This window comes from Neofelis nebulosa, chromosome 5 (genome assembly GCF_028018385.1).
Source record: "Neofelis nebulosa isolate mNeoNeb1 chromosome 5, mNeoNeb1.pri, whole genome shotgun sequence".
Lineage (NCBI taxonomy): Eukaryota > Metazoa > Chordata > Mammalia > Carnivora > Felidae > Neofelis > Neofelis nebulosa.
Genome location: NC_080786.1, coordinates 88,063,605 through 88,083,801, shown reverse-complemented (window position 1 = coordinate 88,083,801; position 20,197 = coordinate 88,063,605). Strand labels below are relative to the sequence as shown.

The following is a 20,197-nucleotide window of genomic DNA, read 5'->3' as shown; positions in this document are numbered from 1 at the left end:
ACTTTTATTGAAACTAGAAATCTAAGTGACTTGCATTCTAGGGTATGAAGATTATTAGTTCAAATTACTCGGAGGCCACTGACTCTATTTGAGAACTCTTGCAGAACTGGAGCAAAAAAACAGAAATTGACAGGAACTCAACTTTTTTTTGCCTGGTTAAGCAACAAAAGAAGTAAACCCATGGCTAAATACATATAAATATATATCAGCTGTATAGTAACAAGGATGCCAAAAAATAAAGGGTAAGTCTTTTTAAACTAATCATTTATACTACAGCATGTCTGACAGAAAGTTAAACTTACCATACAAGGGTTGGCACGTTCAGATTTGGCCTTTTCAACTATGATTCTGGGAGAGAATAAGCCCCAATGCCCTAAGGTATCCACTGAGTGTAATGAATTAACTTCTCTCCTATATATCTCCTATACTAGTAATATACCTTCCTTGAGAGAACTTTGAGAACAATCCCTCAATTTTCTGGGTTGTCATTCAAATGAGGAACCTAGCTGAGAAAGGCTAGCAAAGAGTTAACAGAGATGAGAATTATAAAGGTTTTTCAAAAGTCATCCAGGTATGTGTAGCATCTTCAATACCGACTAAAGAGGTTTATCAGGCTTACAGATGATACAAAGTTGGGGCCAGCACTTAGAAGAACATGATGCAAGAATTTGAAAGTATTGTGGTAAATCAGATAATTAAAAATGTTCAAAGATACAAGATATGGAAATTAATTATCATTTAGGAGTATAACTGAAACATTTGAGAATTACAGTGGCTACTGACCAAAATGGATACTGAAATGAGAAAAGCCAACCCAACGCTTAGAATAAGATGTGAAAAACCTTGTTTCATGCTCAGTGCCAGGTAGGCTCTAATAAGGGCTATATTTCTACTTGGGGGCTGTGGAGCCAAAATGGAAGGCAGAGAACTTGAGAAAGCTCAAAAGGATTAACAGACTGGGAAAGGCACATAAAACAACCAGAGTTTATTTAGGGAGAAGACAAGGGCAGCATCATAATAGTTTTCAAATATAAAGATTCTTTTTTAAAGACTGCTAAATAACTAGAAAATCTCTACTCTGGAAAGAAGAGAAGTAAGTGTAAGCCACAGGGTGTGGATCTAAGTCAGACAAGGGGAGAACCTTCTAACAGGGAAGATTATTAATAATTTCTTATATATCATATGATTAACAAATATGGAATCACCATTCCTAGAGGCCTTCAAAAAATAAAATACCACAGGGTTGCAGGCCATATTCCAACTCTGTTATTAAGCTCAAAAGCAGCCATAGACAGTATATGAACAAATGGTAGTGGCTGTGTGCCAATAAATCTATTTCCAAAAAATGTGGCCTACAGGCCATAGCTTGTTGACCTCTACTAGAAGAAGGTTTTAGCAGTGACACTTTTGGGGACTGGGACTGAAATTATTTTAAATGCACATTAGAAAACAGAGTTAACTTTATATTATTTATCAGCCAAAGTAAAATAACTCATGACAAAAAAAATAACCTTTGGTAGGAAAATCAGAACAGCATATCAAACAGAATTTCAATATAAAGAATTAACGCAGGCTCTGTATTTCTAGTATGGTAAATCTTCCAAAAATTTCAAGTAAAATTAATGTTAAATTCAAATAGTTTTATAAGCTTATGTATATTTCATGCAATCCTAGATTTCACACTGCTGTTGGACCATTCTATTGGAAAATTTCAAGTTCCTGGGTATTACGGTAACAAGAGATACCTTAAGAAGCATGAAGGCAGAAGAATGAGGCAGGGTAACTGCACAGCCCACTTGATTCAACCCTGACAGCGACTAAATTTTAAAAGAGAAAGGGAAGAAACAAACAAAAGGCAGCATTTATGTTAGCAAAATGTCAGGCAGGCAGGCAGATCAGGTCAATGAAATTAGAAAAGGAAAGGTCATGGACAAACTTTCAAACGGTTTACTAAAATATTGATAGGGCAGAAGGAATACTAGGGGGAAAAAAACTCCTAACTTATAAAACAGTTTTCCCATCTGTATAATTCAAACTATTTCAATACTTCATACCACATTAACCAAGAAATGAAAGGGCTTTTGGCTTTCGGCTTGGAGGAGGCCAAGGTGCAACTGTCTTTGGTCATCTCAAATCCAGGTTCATCCAACACCAGCTGCCTCCATTATGCTGCCTAAATTTGACCCCAGTGACATCAAAGCCATACACCTGAGGTGCACTGGTGGGGACGTCAGTGCCACATTTGCCCTAGCCCCCAAGATCAGCCCCCTGGGTTTGTCTCCAAAAAGGTTGGTGATGACATTGCCAAGGCAACTGGTGATTGGAAGGGTCTCAGGATTACAGTGAAACTGACCATTCATTCAGAACAGACGGGCTCATATTGAAGTGGTGCCTTCTGCTTCTGCCCTGATTATCAAAGCTCTCAAGGAACCACCAAGAGACACAAAGCAGAACAACGTTAAGCACAGTGGAACCATCATTTTCTATGAGATTGTCAATGCTGCCTGACGGATGTGGCACTGATCTTTAGCTAGAGAACTCTCTGGAACCATAAAGAGATCCCGGGGACTGCTCAATCTGTGGGCTGCAATGTTGATGGCCACCACCCTCATGACATCATAGATGACATCAACAGTGGAACAGTGGAATGTTCAGCTAGTTAAGAACTACAAAGGAAAATATTTTGATAAATGATAGTTTGACAACCAAAAAAAGGGCAGGCATGATTTATTAAAAGTGATTTTAAATAGAACTAAAACTAAGAACATCAAAATTGTTGAGCAAAATTGCCTTAGAAACTACCAAGACTTGTGCTATTCCTCTTATGGGGAAACAAATCCAGTCAAAGAGCTCATTTTAACTGAGCAGAACTGGCATGAGTAAAGACACTATTTTTTCAACACTGATCCAAATTAGAGTTATTATAATTCCATATACCAGCTCTGATGTGAAAAAACAGAGGAATGAGGATTCTGTGTCATGCCTTGCAGATGAACCAGCATTTCATTTCTGCCTCTATGTCCAAATGACCTACATGAGTGTAAGAGGAATTTTCCTTTTCTTTGAATCCTTTATCCGTTCACCAACCTACATACAACTAGAAATATTAGATGTATCTGTCAAGTATATTAAAGGTATAATTAGAGACAGTAAGTGTTAGAATCTATTGTACAGAATTATGATTACAGATAAAACCCAAAGCATGACAATTCTTTAATTTGGTAAAGAGTGGAAATCAGAGAAGACAGGACTTTCATCACAAAGGGCACTGGATAAGATTGGACCTATTACAACAACAAAATGCCAGTCAGTCTTAAATATATTGAAATCTTTATACGTTAAATAACTTTTAAAAATTTAAACTAGGATCACAAATATGTGAATCAGGGAACAATTGACCTTATTAAGCACATGTGGGTGTTTAGAAAAACATGTGTAGATGATCAATAAAATGAATACAACAATTTTTAATGACAGTTGATAGATAGCAATGTTTCTTTTTGGGGAGGGTGGGCAAAAAAAATTTTTTTAAAGTAACATTGTAACCTAATCTATCAAAGGAAATATACCAAAGAACAAGATTGTGACAACAGTCATATCGTCACCTCTTCAGTTTTCCTGGGCCTCCTTATAACCAAATGTACAGAAATTACTGTCAATCTCAAACATAAAAAGGCTAAAAGCCACTATTTTGGCAAAGGAGGACAAAAAAAGTGGAAAAGAAGAGGATGCGAAATGAACCTAGATACTCTCTAGTTTCTAGAGATGAGATACAGATGCAGATTGGATATAGATGAAAACAACAGAAGCCTGGAGGGCAGCCCTAAGAGCATGTTAGTGTCATGGATATTAAACATCACTAATACTTATTTCAGATCTTGTATTTCAAGGTCTTTAAATGAAATCCAACATTTACACCTTGCTGTACATCATCAGACCTTTTCATCATGAAACAGTTTAATGAGAAATTTCAGATGCATAGCATTTATGCGTTCATTCAGGAAATATTTATTGAGCACTTAATATATCCCAGGAACGATGACAGGAACTGAGTATACATAGGTAAATGCAACAGAGATTATCCCTGTGCCCATGAAGTTTAGAGTCTGGTAGTCTAATAGGGAAGAGACCTAAAACAATAAACATCCACCTAAATGAACTATGAAGAGAAAAAATAACTGTGGAGACAAATTTGATTTGGGGGTTGTAGGCTGCAGAAGAGTCATTTTTAAAGATCTAACATTTAAGCAGATACCTGATAGATGAGTAGAAATTAACCAAGGAGTATATACAGGGAAGGAGAGGCATTCCATGCTGAGGGAAACAGCATGTGCAAAAGGTTGTGAGGTAGAAACAGGCTTGCTGTATTTGAAAAGCTGAAAAAATGCTGGTGCAGAATGAGCCCTGAGCCCAGAGATGACAGAGAGTATGCAGGGGCTTGCAGGCTGTGTTAAGAAGGACTTTATTCTACCATATGAAGTTACTGAAGAGAAGTCTTGAGAAAAGCAGAGGTATGATTTAAAAATACGACTCTTTCTGCAAAATACGACTCTTTCTTTTCTGCAAAGTGTTGGATACTACTTGGCATACAAAAATATGTGAGACACTGTCCTTTTAAAGGCCATCTCATTTAGGTCAAACATGAATACTGATAAGTAAAATACAAGGGTATGTGTTTTGAAAATGGCTGAAAGCCATTTCAAATTTCACACCAAGGGGATCTGTTTTTCCAAATTCCACTTTTTCCTTGACAAAGAAGTGTGGCCACTCAGACTTATGTCACTTCCTATACATTATTAAATCTCATCTTCAGTCTCCTAAATTGCTTTCCATTATAGTGTGAGAGGCAATACACCATGGTGCTTAATAAATAGTAGGTTCTCAAGTCAGCCAGATCTGGATTTGAACCCAATCTTGCACTTACTAGCTATGTGACCTTGGACAAATCTCATTCTGGACAAAATATCTGTGCCTCAGTAATCATTTGTAAGATGGTGATCAGTTTAACCTTAACTTTTAAGATCGCTGTGAGGAATAAATGAGATAATTCTGGTAAAGTGTCTGGATCATCACAGGCTCTCAGTATTTTTGTCCATTAATTTAAATCATTTGCTTCTCATATCAACTAATTTCCACAAAAACTCCAGAAGGTGGTGGTTTTATTTACCTGTAAGACTGCCCAATTAAAATGTGCTTTATCCATCTCAAAGGAAACGATAACTGCAGAACATACAGAAATTTTGACAATGGACGTTTATGTAAGAAGGACCTCCTGCTGAAGTATGCACTTCACGCAGGAGTATGTACAAGGGCGGCAGTTACCAGCACATGAGACAGGAATTGCTACACACAGACTTTTGAACTGCTAGTTTTCAATACTACTATAAAAAATATCATAAAACATGATGGGGAAAGCAATTATGTGAATGTTAGAATTCTCTTGCAAGGCTGACAAAAATAAGATTTTTTAATACTGCTCTTATGTTATACTCATTTTCTGCTGAAGAAACAGGCAATAAAAGTAAACTGGTGTTAAAAAACGATCAGTAGATAACATTCCGAGTTAGTTTCCCAAAGTTTAAAAAATGGGCATAGAGGGATAATCTTGAGATGTAAGTATTTTTGAAAAGTTTGGGATTTTCAGTAGCTTAAAATAGACAATAAAATAGGATGGCAAATACACAGTTGTGTAATTAGTGTCATTCAGGAAAGAAATCCATTTAACACACAGGTGACTCATGGGCCAAATTAATGATTAATAAAATAAGTGCACCTAGAATTAGAAATGATGTCTAAAAAAGTAATGTGCCCTCTCCTCCCAACCCACATCCAAAGCCAATATGGTTTGCAGTGTGAAATGTTTTACTTCTGGAAACACTAACAAAGGTATTTGAATCATAGCTGCAGAACACTGGAATGCTGGTAAGTCATGAACAGTAAAGCAGGGAAACAGTTCTAGCTATTTATAAAGTATTTAGTAATGACGCTCATCATGTTTTATGGTACGTAGATAATTTCTGAATGAAAAGTATAATTACTATTCTCCAAACTCTAGATATAACAATATATAACTCCGTTTTGTGCAAGGCTCTTACCACTAACAAGGCACTATCATCAGTGTGCTGAGACCTTCTGGATGGGAAGGGACACTGGAGAGGCAGAGAGAAAGGAAGCAATGTCAAAAACAAACGATGCACACACGTGACATATTTCACAAATAACACAAGCAAAGAGGTATATTAAGACATAATGAAGATGCTAACATATAGGATTGCATTCACAATCATTTTGAATTCATGTATCATAAAAGCTAATAAATTGATTCTGAGTAATGATTTTCTTCCAAACAGCTTAATTCCAAATATGATCTGATTGCTTAAAAACTGACTAAAGCAAGGAGGGAACAGGGATTATTCTCTATTCACAGAAGAGAAAGCTGAAGTATAGGCATAGCAGTAACAAAGAATTTGTGGTCATTTAGTGAGTCAGTCACAAATTAAAACAATAAACCCAAGAGTCATGATTTCTAGTCTATGCATCTCTTCATTACCTTTCTCAGACAAGAGGACAACTAGAAATTTAAAAATTGCACACCATATTTTCCTGAGAAGCTTTAATTTTTAAATAATGAATTTCTCCAGAATGACCATTAAGAAGGAAATTTGGGGTAAGAAAAGGTTATTAACTTATAAAACTTTGTTAAAGGTTTGTTCCTTTATTATTACCATGTGAGCAAAAGATGACTGAAAAGGCTGAGTGAATCTTTCAGGTATAAGAACAATGCCTAAATTCTGAGATAAACAAGAAGTAGCAATCGTGTGTCTAGTCAATAAGGAAAAAAAACCTTATAATGGATCATTTAAAACATTTCAAACAATGCATTTTACATCCCAGAATCACTTGTGCTTTAAAAACTCTATGGTGAAACTTAATGCTTGTCAAACCCTGTGTGTTAGGTTTTCACGTAATTTATTTTACAGAAAACAGATTCAAAATTCACATGAAACAATGCCTTTAAGCATTTTTAAGGAAGCGGTGATCATAAACTGAAAACATGAGAAGGCAAAATATAAAGAAAAATGGCTTTAAAAACCGACTACAATACAAATACTTATTTAATAAGTTTCATTTTAACAGATCAAAATAGGTATATTTTAAAAAAGGTTAAGCAATTAATTTTACATGTTAACTTGTAATGAAAATGTACTATTTAATATTATAAAACTACTGTGTACACCGTGTAATCAATAACACACACACTCAGGAAATGAGCCCTGGAGCTGAGATGTATGTGGTATCTTTTTGTTCAATACCAATACCACGTACCGGTGCCAGATAGAGCTCCCAGGACTACTTCTCACTACACAGTATGGTTTGAAAATGGATGAAGAAGATACTTCTAGTGGGGATGGAAGAAAGAAAGAAATAACCTCCACATGGATTCATACAGACTAAAAAATCCTTGGTCTATAAACTTGGATAAACTCCCTGGCCCGTGTCTTCTTCTCCTGAGTAAGTAGAATTTTGTGAGGAGAAAAGGAAAATGGCAATATTTTGATCACTGAAAACACATGATAATCACATGCAAACATTTCATTTCCATTGTAATAAAAAATTCCAAAGGAAAGGTGGTTATATAGACTTACCTCACCATCTAAGGGGGATTGCTGTTTTTGTGGACTTTGTGATGCTTTGTGCTATATATCCCCAAGACCCCCCAAAAGAGGGAAGTTGGTTAGAATCTGGAACACTGGAAATGATAAATTCTATTTACCAAAATAATCACCCACATTAATTTCTGTCTCTCTTGTGTGCAGCACTTTGCCAGATTTACTGGTCGGAAGATGTCACCCTTTCCCTTAAACAGTTTACAATTTAAACAAGGAAGATCAATAAACTAACAGACAGTATTTCATATGTCTATAAGCATCTACAAAAATACAAAAAGCATGTTTTTTATATGTACATGCAAACAAACATAGTCCCAATCAGAATAGTGATCTCTCACTATATTCTCTCAATGAACTCATTCTCTCTTTCTCTAGTGCTAACACCTTTAGCTTTCTCTCATCGGCCAATTTTCAGGTTTGCGTTTTCAACTGCCTGTGGAAACTCTCTATTTGGAAACCCATGGTCACCTCATGTTCAACATGTTCAAAAACAAACCCATAAATTCCCAGATTAACTGGCTCTTTTCCCCAATTTGCTAATTTCTATTACTATGTCAAATAATAATTATACCACCTGTATAGTCAGTGTTTTACAATGTATTCTTATATACATTATCTCAAGTGATTCTTTTTACTAAGATACACAAACATCATAATCATATTCTTTTTAAAAATTTTTAAATGTTTATTTATTTTTGAGACAGAGAGAGAGAGAGCAGGAGAGGGACAGAGAGAGAGAGGTGGAGACACAGAATCGGAAGCAGGCTCCAGGCTCTGAGCTGTGAGCACAGAGCCCATTGCGAGGTTTGCACTCATAAACTGTGAGATCATGACCTGAGCTGAAGTCAGACGCTTAACTGACTGAGCTACCCAGGCACCCCCATAATCATATTCATTTAAAGACAAAAGAACTGGGGACAAAAGAAGTTATATGACATGTGCAAAGTCCATAAATTTGTAAGTAGCATAAATGAGATCTGCCCCTACATCTTCTGACTCCAAATCCTACATTCTTTCCACAAACCTAGACTCCTTTTCAAACTCTTCTTTTAGCCTCAAAATCTTGCTTTGGGATCTCCTTTATCTTCCTACTCCTCTTCAATGATTTATTCAACATTCACTACATCTATGTATAAAACATAATAATGCCTCTCTTAAAATCTCTAATTTATAAAATCCATTGCGGTGGTAGGGGGCGCAGCACTCAGCACACTAGAAGTACTAGGTGCACCTATAAGAATTCTGAAATAGTTAATATTTAATAGTTAAATACTACACCTATGAGGAAACTAAAGGCACAGTATGATTCAGTAACTTTCCCAAAGCCAAGCACATAATGAGTAGCAAAGCTGGATTCAGATTCACATTTCTGATTTTTTTTTTAAGTTTATTTACTTATTTTTTTAGGTTTATTTATTTTGAGAGAGAGAGAGAGAAAGACAGCGAGCACAGCAGGCAAGGGGCAGAGAGGAGGAGAGACAGAATCCCAAGCAAGCTCCACACCATCAGTGTAGAACCCAATGTGGGGCTCAAACTCATGAACTGTGAGATCATGACCTGAGCCAAAATCCAAGAGTTGGATGCTTAACTGACTGAACCATCCAGGCCGTCCCTATTTACTTATTTTTGAGAGAGAGAGAGAGAGAGAGAGAGCGAGCAGGGGAGAAGAAGGGGGAGGGAGAGAGGGAGAGAATCTCAAGCAGGCTCTGCACTGTCAGTGCACAGAACCTGACGTGGGGCTCAAACGCATGAACCGCTGAGAGCATGACCTGAGCTGAAATCAAGAGTCAGACGCTTAACCGACTGAGCCACCCAAGTGCCCTCAGAAATATCTGGGCTCTTACCATTGTGTAACACTGCCTCTCCTTAGGAACCTCAGAAATCTTCTGGTGTTATGCCTTCATTCTGCACCCTAGTCTGACTTGCAATTACTATTTCATTTTCCTCATCTCTTTCTAACAGATTCAAACACAAGCAGATTAGTTTTTAGGAAGTATCTTTCCTCTCATGTTTTTCTCCTGCTTAAGAACTTACAACTGTTCTCTTCTACCTAACAGATCAAGATCAAACTCTTATTTGACATTTAATTTTTTTTTTAATTTTTTTTTAAATTTTTTTAATGTTTTTTATTTATTTTTGGGACAGACAGAGACAGAGCATGAACGGGGGAGGGGCAGAGAGAGAGGGAGACAGAATCGGAAACAGGCTCCAGGCTCCGAGCCATCAGCCCAGAGCCTGACGCGGGGCTCGAACTCACAGACCGCGAGATCGTGACCTGGCTGAAGTCGGCCGCTTAACCGACTGCGCCACCCAGGCGCCCCTCTTATTTGACATTTAATCAAAACTGTCTACAATGTGATTATCTCTTACTAGCTATGTGATGTCTACAGAAGGCAAGTTAAAAGATGAATGAGTTAATGTAGAATGCACAGAATAGTGCTTAGGATATAGTATGTGTCAGCCATCATTATTTACTGACAGTCAGTATAGCATTCTGATCACAGATGAGGGTTTGGAGCCAGCCTTCTTTTTTCTTTAAAGAAACTTTTCATTTTTGGTCAACCTTACTTCCATTTTCTGTTCAGCCTGTCTTGAGACCCCTTGCTCTGCCACTAACTAGGTGAGTATTTAACCTAGGCAAACTGTCATCCTCTCTGAGCTTTAGAGATCATCATCATGGGCTTGATACATTTGAAAAAAAGAGAATTTTTATCATGTGTACGATACTTAAAGAAAATGGTCTTTGGCTAGTTGAAACACAAGAGAGAAAGTTTTTGGAGGCCAAGAATGATTCATTCATTCAATCATTCCTTTAACAAATGTTTACTGAGCTTTACTATGGGCTGACACCTGCTAACATCTAGGGATGGAGCGGCAAATAAACAAGACAGATACACTCCTGGTCTTCATGGTATTTACAGATAAATGGAAGAGACAGATATTGAACAAACAAAAATAGAAATCACTATTATGAAGAGAAAAATCCAAGGTGACTTCCAAACAAAAAGACTTTAAATGATACAGGCAAAAAAAAAAAAAAAAGAACTAGGTTTAGATGAACTGTAGAGGCTGCAAACTTTTAAAAAACAAAAAAAGAAAGAAAAAGTATTAATAGGGGTTGCCACCCGAGTAGGTGTGGAGAGAACAGAAAGGAAAGAATCAAAGATGATTCTAAAGTATTAAGCCTGTGACCCTCACACAGTTTTGGTGCTCGCCAGAGTGAGGAAGTCAGATGGGCTCAGATAACAATAGTTCACATCTGCATGGCACTTTAGGTTTACATGGCACTGGCACTTTCATGATCTTATCGATCTTTGTTAACAGACTGAAGACATGGCAGGTGGAGAGTAAAGTGAGATGTCTAAAGATAGATGGCTAATTAAGCAGAAGAGACTACTGTCTCAAGTACAAGATGATCACTTCTCAGCCTACCCTACAGGAGGACAATTCATCTAATCACAAGCAGGAGACAGTTATGCTATATACTCAAGATTCCTTACAGTGAGAAAAAAGAAAGTTGACACTTTAATTAAGACAAACACTGACAGCCTCAGCAAAACAAATAAGCACTTACTTCTAAAACTCTTTAGGAATTTCAATGAAATTTGACAAAATTTCACCTTGACAAAGTCCAGGACAGCATCTCTTTGAATTTGCTTGGTCCTTATTTTCTCTTCCTCATACTGTAGGGCCGCAAGCTGTGCCTCTCTCCGAGTACGCTCTACTAATTGTTCTCTTCTCCGAAGAATTTCCAAGTCTGCATGTGATAACTGGAACAAAAGTATTTTGCATGTGCAAGTGGGGCTAAAGGTTAACTTATCAATATTCTTAATCAATTCAGGGAACTACTACTTACTCAAGCAATTTCTACTTTGCAGTCACCTAGCATTTCTTTAAATGTGTGTACTGCTAATCATCTCCCATCTTTTCACACTGTGTTCTTATTTGCACTATAAAGCCATCATGTCAGTAAAGATTTATTTTCTGTCTAGGGTCTAAAAGCACCGTTAGCAAGTATCAGGTTCACATGTTACATTAACTGTATTTTACAGACGACAGGTAGTAAAGTTTACAGATGTCTGGCAATTAATGGTAATTTAAGCATTATAAAAATAGAAAATCATTTTAGTTTTAAAAAAATCAAAACTAAAACAGAAAAACAACAACAACAACAAATTTACCTGACTGTGACTTGGTGACAGTGACATAAGAGAAGATGGCTCAGATGAAACCCTGACCCAAAAAAGAAAAAAAGGAAAGAGAAAATTCTTTGGTAAGGCAGGCAGTATATAAAAGACAAGTAAAATTTTATTGTTAATGTAGCTTTCTATTAATCAATAGGCAAACTGGTCAGCAATGAAAGACTGACTGCATTTTGTAAACCGGAGCCCAAGTCATTAAATTAAGCTACAGGAATACCTGATGTCGCCAACTCACATTTCATGTGATGATATCACTGATCAAGCTACAGAGAGTCAACAACAATCTATGTCAGCCAGTGCTGACCAGACATTTGAGATCACTTTTCAAATAGCATCATTTCTTAAGAGCATACATAGCTATTATCTTTTTCATTACCATGGCTGAAACAAGATACATGTAAATAGAGATCGTTTTATATACAAAGTTAGTTTATCAACCAAAATCTGGAATATGGCAGAACCTGGCCACTGTACCTGCGCTCCTCCACCCATCTTCAACTTAGGTAGCAATTTTAATAACAAAAGTAAAGATTCTGTTGATTTTTATTTTTAAGAAAAAGACGAAACCTGATTTGTTGCTTAAAAAAAAACCAAACCAGTAAAAGTTGCTTCTCAGTGTTATCAGTGCTAAATCTTTTTTTCAAGGATTTTATTTATTTATTTATTTATTTATTTATTTATTTATTTATTTATTTATTTATTTTTAAGTAATTTCTATACCCAAAGTGGGGCTCAAAACTCACAACCCTGAGATCAGGAATTGCATGTTCTACCAACTGAGCCAGCCAGGTGCCTCTACCAATGCTAAATCTTACAATTTGGTGTTTATCTTTTTTCCTGAATTGGATTTAGTGTTTCAAGTGTCTGCTACTCATTTGTGTCTCTGAACTAACAATGTTGGGAGTAAGTCGCTTTTTGACATTTAGCACCTAAAATTTTAAACTATGATTACTCACCTGTCAGGTTGATTTTAATGCATTCAATCGGTGTGTTACACAAGAAAAGGAAAAAAAAAAAAGTCCCCCAAATCCCTCAAAGCTCTAGTAGTTTCTTATTACTAACTAATAATAATACAGATTCATCAACGTGGCTTTTAGGATTCTCATCCCATTTCAGAAACATGCCCACCATGGAATCTTTTTCCAGCAAGATCTCCTCAGTTATTATACGTTAATTCCTTACTTCAAGCCTTTTGTATAGATTCCAACCTATGGAGATCTTCTTAGAAAAGGTCTTTTTTAGAATCTTTTTCTTTACAATGGGACTTTTCCTCTTGATGTATATGTGTAGTCAGTACTTCTTTTGCATTTATCAACTATGATTCGTGTCATTTTTTTGTACAATATTTTTCAGATGCAAACGTAGAAACGAACAATCCTTGAGCTCCTACCATGCCCTACATATGCCCTGTGAAGTACTTTATGCATAGTGTTTCTCAATTACTCCTCATGCAATCTTACGGAGTAAGAACTATTAGAATCTTCACTCTGTATTTGGGAAGCTGAGAAATGGAAGTTAAGTAACTTTTCCAAGGTGATGCAGCCAGTAGTCCTTATCTATCTGATTTGAATTCTTATCTCTGACTTGATGGTAGTTTGCTCTCTCATCTTCTAGGTACGCAGCCTATGAGAACTGGAGAGGCCTGAGAAATCATGGAGTCCAAACCACTAACTTTACAAAGGAGAAATCTGAGGCCCTCAGAGGTTTAGTGATGGTTACTGTAGGCAGAGCCCGGATGAGAATTCAAGCCACCTGACTTGGAGATTAGTGGCTGATACTATACCACACCTCCCCACTCTACAGCGGCAGAATGTAGGAAGGAGAAAGTGAAGAGCACAGAGATCTAAAAGCAATATGGACACACACACAGAAAAAAAAGACCTGCAATGGCCAAAACTAAGCTGTGAAAGTTAAAGATGGTGGCAGAGCATGAAGCATGGCATATGAGAGAATAAAAGTGGTAGCGAAGAAGACGTCTGAGAACTGACAGCTCCCTCAAGCTGATCACCAGCTGCTAATATGGGCCCCTCATGGCTTGGGTGCTCCTTGGTGCCACCACGCTGCTTCATTTGTACGTTTGACCTTTTCATCTATGAGTATGTTTCTCAATAGCAGTGTCACAACATTTTGGATAAATTTTCTGTTATACAAGATTGTCCTGTACATTACAGGTAGTTTAGTCTTAATGCCAGTAACACCTTTGGCAACCAAGTCCCAACAAAAAAACACATTTTTCAAATATCCACTACAACCTATTGAGAAACACTGGCTTACCCTAAACTTTCCTAAACTAAAAAATATAATATGTAAAAAAGCAAAATTTAAGTCACACTACTGTTCTCTTTCTTTCCACATTTCTTTTTTTTTTTTATTTATTTATTTTTGGGACAGAGAGAGACAGAGCATGAACGGGGGAGGGGCAGAGAGAGAGGGAGACACAGAATCGGAAACAGGCTCCAGGCTCCGAGCCATCAGCCCAGAGCCTGACGCGGGGCTCGAACTCACGGACCGCGAGATCGTGACCTGGCTGAAGTCAGACGCTTAACCGACTGCGCCACCCAGGCGCCCCTCCACATTTCTTTTCTTATATTGGTTCCAAATCTTTGAATAATTCACAAAATTCTTTTTTTTTTTTAATTTTAATGCATAAAAAAATGTTTTGAAAAAAATTGTTTTATATAACCTCAAGAGTCTGGCCATATTTCTTACTTTACCCCAAAAAAGTTTTGACAGAATAAATTATAATTTAAAAAATTTTTTTTAAATGTTTATTTATTTATGAGAGAGAGAGAGAGAGACAGAGTGCGAGCAGGGGAGGAGCAGAGAGAGAAGGAGACACAGGATCTGAAGCAGGCTCCAGGCTCTGAGCTGTCAGCACAGAGCCCAACGTGGGTCTCCAACCTGCGAACCGCGAGATCATGACCTGAGTTGAAGTCTGACGCTTAACCAACTGGACCACCTAGGTGCCCGATAATTTTTTAAAGGTACAGAATAAATTACTCAATAACTCCCTTAGGCAAGGTTTAAAATAAAACTGAAGCTGGGCAAAAAACTTCCTTCAATTTTTACTAATCTTTCCCAACCTTTATCACTCCTAGTCAGTACATTCTTAGTCAAAAGTTTAGAGAAAAGTGGGCTGGTGGGGTAAGATTTAGCTGGAATATAACCAATAAAGAATGAGACACAAGTGAGTCTGGGAGTAGCAACATGGTATCGTAGTTAAAGGCATGGACTTTAGAATTAGTTGTGACCGAGTTCGAATCCAGGGTTTGTCACTTGCTAGTGGATGGCTGTGAATATAAATGGAAAACTACTAGGTCTGAAAGCACAGGCTCAGATAAGCGAAGAATTCCTCAGTACTGGCAGAGCAAAAATTTCTAAAAAGTAGTAAAAACAGGAACTCTGGGTTAAGGTTAGTAGACAGATTTTTGGCTCCTATGATCTCCACCCCTGGTGTTACTCCAGTAAATATGTTACAAGTCAAAAAGGACTCTGCAAATGAAATTAAGGGTACTAACTGGTTGACCTTAAAATGGAAAGATTATCCAAGTGGGAGTAATGTAATCACAGGAACCCTTAAAAGCACAAGAGAGCAGGGCTGAGGGAGGGGCATTGGAGGGAGGTGGTCGAAGCCACAAACTGTCAGCTATAAGACAAATAAGTAATTAGGGATGTAACATACAACATAATGACTACAGTTAGCCCTGCTGTTGATACATAGGACAGTTGTTAAGAGAGTAAACCCTAAGAGTTCTCATCACAAGGTGAAAACAAATTATTTTTTATTGTATCTATGAGATGATAGCTATTAACTAAACCTACTGTAATCATTTCACAATATATGTAAATCAAACCATCACTCTGTACACCTTATATACAGTGACATATGTCAATTATTTCTTAATAAAACTGGAAAAAAAAAGAAGGCAGGAAAGTTTGTGGGATGTGACAAAAAGGGAAATCAAAGAGATTCAAAATGTGATAAGAAATAGATTCAAAACAGCTTGCCAAAGCTGACTTGAAGATGGAGGGAGCTGTGGATCAAGGACCTTGGATGGACTCCAGGAGCTAAAACTGAGTCCCAGTGACAGCCAGCAAAGCAACAGGGACCTCAGTCTTATAACTAGAACTGAATTCTGCCAACAACCTGGATGAGCCTGCAAGTGGGTTCTCCCCCAGTGTCTCCAGGTAAGAATCTAGGCCACCCAGTACATTGGCTTTGGCTTGCCAGACCCTAAGTGGAGAATGAAGGCAAGCCTACCCAGACTGCTATTCCACAGAACTGAGTTACTACATTTTAAGCTGCTAAATTTGTGGTAATTTGTTGCATAAACATTAAAAAACTAATACATAATGAAACTGAGAAAAAAAAAAAAGCTGGCTTTCACCTTGAGGGTTTCTACTAAATTCCAGAGATCTTGAGCCTTCCTTATGATAGATGCAGGAGGTAAGAAGGACAGGAGATGAAGTGTGGGCCCGATCAAAGTGGAAAAACACAATAGGATACCCCTGTGTGAAACTGAAATCTCAAAATACCACACCCTCAATATAAGGACACAAGGCAAATAAAAAGCCTTTCTGAGATAAATTTCAATTTCAAAGATTTGAAATTTAGGGGCACCTGCATGGCTCAGTCAGTTAAGTGTCTGACTCTTGATTTTGGCTCAGGCCAAGATCTCACAGTTGGTGAGATCAAGACCTATGTCAGACTCTGCACTCACAGCTCGCTCTCTCTCTCTCTCTCTCTCTCTCTCTCTCTCAAAATAAATAAACATTAAAAAAAAAAGATATGAAATTTAACTAAGTCCCCATGAACTAACCTATGAGACTATAAAAGGCCAATTAGGAGATTTCTTTCTTTCACTATTCTCCCATATTTTCTACCCATCTATATCTCAGTTCCCAAAACAACTTTAACATCCTATCAAGTATAAGTAAAGAACTAGGTATGACACTTTCCATAAAGGAGATTTACTGTTGTTTAAGAACAAGTATGTCAAGTTTACTACTTTAAGACTTCATACAGGGGTGCCTGGATAGTTCAGTTGGTTAAGCGTCTGAATCTTGATTTTGGCTCAGGTCATAATCTCACAGTTTGTGGGATTGAGCCCCACATTGGGCTTTGAGCTGAGTGTGGAATCTGCTTGGGATTCTCTTTCTCTTTGTGTGTGTGTGTGTGTGTCTGTCTGTCTCTCTCTTTCTCTCCCTCTACCCCTCTCCCTGGCTTGCAGTCTCTCTCTCTCTCTCAAAAATAAAAAAATTACAAAAAAAACCAAGCAAACACAAAGTGGTTAAAAAAAAAAACAAAAAACTTCATACAAAATAGAGGAAGCAAAGACCCAAAGGCTGTGAATTTTTCAACTACTGTGATACAGTGTCTGGCAAGAAACTTTGGAATTCAAGAATAAGCAGCAGTGCTCTAAGCAGTCAAGTTAATTTTAGAAATATTCTGTGAGGCACTAAGCATAGTGAAACGATCATCTCAATTGAGATATAATGAGGATACATATTGCTGTCTCCGTCTAGCTCCCTGTTTCTAGCCAAAAGTTTAAGGCAAAAAATTTTTTCAGGACTCCTGAAATTTATTTAGCCCTCTTAGTGCATAAATCCAGACATCACCACAAAATCTCCCTGCTATTAAGTACCTTCAAATCAAATAATTGTACAAGTAATGGTTTAGGCAGTCTGAATTTAGAATCAATAAATCAATTTTACTTCTTTTTCTATTGCATGAGCAAAAAGCACACTGTCACTCGGCTCTGAATACATGGTTTCTAAAACACACAGTATCTAAGTATCTTCATCATACACAAATCTGCGCAAAACCAAAATCATTTCATGCTCTCACTGATGAGTTTTAAAGACAGAAACAATTGAAGAGAACTGTTTTTTTCAAACCTGTTTTGATGTGAATATCTTCTCATGTCTTCTGTTTTTTGAAACTCCCTCAGAGGTACTGGCTTTATGGGTGAACCCTAGGCAAAAGAGCAGAAATAAATCAATTTAACATATGTATCCACAACACTGTGACTACATAGTTCACAGATGACTTGGCATTTAAAGATCTGTATATTACACTAAAAAATAGTTCAACAAAATCTTCAAATGTAAATTTTTACGTTTAAAAGCATTCATTATAAGCTATATTACTACTTTGGTTAATAAAACACTATGTATAGCCCAAAAACACTTATTCTTAAAAAAGTGGGTTTCCTTCTCCCTGTATTATGTAAATTACACTGACCATACAGTAATACTCACTGACCATAGAGTAATATTTAGTAATATTTAGTAAGGTGTTCAAACTTGAGAAGATCTTAGGTGTCACCTCATACAAATTTCCATTCAGAACAGGAATTTCTACCTGCACTACACTAACCTGTGCTCAGCCTCTCTCAATATTTCTAGTAAGGGGGAGTTCACTGGGCAGATTCCATTTCTTTACTTCACCATCACAAATTGTTACTTATGTTTAGTCATACAAATAGTCCTGTGGATATTGGTGGAATATTAAGATAAAGCAAAAAGTAACTTCTCTTTATGGTAAAATATGGTGTTAACTAAAAGAAAAACATTGGCAATTTTATTTATAAACTAAAGGGTAAAGGTCATTTCAAAAAAAAACATCACTGAGAAAAATTAAACTGGACTCAGTGATATGGACCACATACTGAACAATAAAATTATAAATCAAAGGTAAAGGCTTATAGGTTATCACAACATGTATTCTGTCAAATAAGAATGTATAGAAGCAATACAATCTTATTTCAACACCAAAAATAATCATTAAAGTGGGTATTCTTAAAGGGAAAGAAAACCACCTTATCCAAAAAGGGTATCTGAAAATCAAGTGTAAAATTATTTATAGTCTATCGCCAAGAAATGGGTACATCACATAGAATTAGAAAATCTTTGATGAATTACTGCAAAAGGCTAAAGCAGACTCCCTTAAAGTTTAGGCCTGAGGATCATACAAAATGAGATATAATTCTAGAACCCTGATCAAAGAATAATTATTCTAATTTCAGTGAACATTGGGTTTTAAAATAAACAAAAATCTCTCCTATTATGTTAACATCAGTGACTTAACACTCTGGTTTTACAATACTGCAATTATCTGCAATTATTGTAGGAGGTACATGAAATTTTCATGATAAAATGAATGTGACATTGGTTTCATTTTGAAAATGTCATATCCTATAAATATAAGCTATACCTTATTTTATCACAATACCTCTATATTTGTGAGAGGTATTATAACAAAATTAAACAACAGCAGAGTATTTAAAATCTCATATAGATTCGGTTTTTTTTAACAACTCTTTTTTCAGATAGTATTTAAGAATATAAAAAATACTTCTTCACTGGCTGTTAAACCATCTAAAATAATGCTGCTTCATCATATTTTTATAGGTGCTAAATTGTAGAAAACCTTATGACACAGAAGTCATAAAGAGGGTTATGACATAGAATCATAAAGACTACCACACAAGTATAGCTGGAATTAAAAAAAATTTTACAAAATAGTAATGGCTTTAACAAATGATACTGCAATTTTTCAGTAGTATAACAGGCATTTTTACTTTTAATAGAGATACCTCATCTCTGCAGTCTAACTACCATAAAATGATCAAAGAGAAAGACCACAATGAAAGAAAAACAATTCCCTTTAAGATTACAATGTGCATTAAATTTTAATTTTTTTGCAAAGCAGTTGCCCTTCGCGCTAACAAGAATGTTCATGGCCTGAATCACACGTAGTTTCATTAGTCACCTGGTACACTGCTATTTCTGGGCTGCAGGACTTTGATTTATACAATTTTATCCAACTTCACATACAAGAGTGTCTTCTGAACACCAACAAAAACTACTATGTTCAGAAGTCTTCAGACAGGAAGACTGAAGGATTTTTTTTAAGGAATGATAATATCACTCCACAGCACACCCCACTTGAGTGATTATTCTCGATTTCTAAAAGGCTAAATACATCATTCTCTAAAAAGGCCCCAAGTGTTTCTCAAATAACCCCTGCTCAGAGCCTGGGATCAACTCCAGACATTAACATCACACACACTGAAGTGGAGCCATTCCATTATGCTGACTAGATACACTGAAGAATGCAATTTCCACTGAGACCCTTGGGGGATTGGCAGAGATTCTACAGTGGGCTGAATGCTTATTTGTTTTCTAGGGCAACTCAATGCTCCACTAGAAGAGACACCCAAGAATGATAATGGCAAAGAATTTATATTCTGTGCGACTTGGCATAAAAGCTCCAATACAATTAAGCACATAACAAAAATTCTATGGTTAAGTTTGTATGTG

At 36.6% G+C, this 20,197-nt stretch overlaps 1 protein-coding gene and 1 long non-coding RNA gene across 11 annotated transcripts in view; one reads left to right on the top strand and one right to left on the bottom strand.

Moving 5' to 3' along the window:
- The window catches only part of LRCH3 (leucine rich repeats and calponin homology domain containing 3), a 147,772-nt gene that overhangs the window by 51,635 nt on the left and 75,940 nt on the right, over nt 1–20,197 (bottom strand). For 4 of the 10 annotated variants that reach the window (XR_009262123.1, XM_058731046.1, XM_058731042.1 and 1 more), the window contains exons 10-15: nt 17,771–17,847; nt 11,852–11,903; nt 11,291–11,440; nt 7,647–7,697; nt 6,096–6,149; nt 1,746–1,817 (exon numbers count right to left, since the gene is read on the bottom strand). Coding sequence is in view for 9 of the 10 variants with exons in the window: in XM_058731046.1 (XP_058587029.1) it covers nt 1,746–1,817; nt 6,096–6,149; nt 7,647–7,697; nt 11,291–11,440; nt 11,852–11,903; nt 17,771–17,847 (456 nt within the window). In the remaining variant the exon portion in view is untranslated. The remainder of the gene's footprint in view (nt 1–1,745; nt 1,818–6,095; nt 6,150–7,646; nt 7,698–11,290; nt 11,441–11,851; nt 11,904–17,770; nt 17,848–20,197) is intronic. The other 6 variants (XM_058731045.1, XM_058731049.1, XM_058731044.1 and 3 more) reach the window with 5 other exon arrangements.
- Nucleotides 8,519–14,197, top strand: LOC131512417 (uncharacterized). The gene is made up of 2 exons (XR_009262125.1): nt 8,519–8,627; nt 13,487–14,197. It is a non-coding gene; the product is annotated as an uncharacterized LOC131512417 (long non-coding RNA).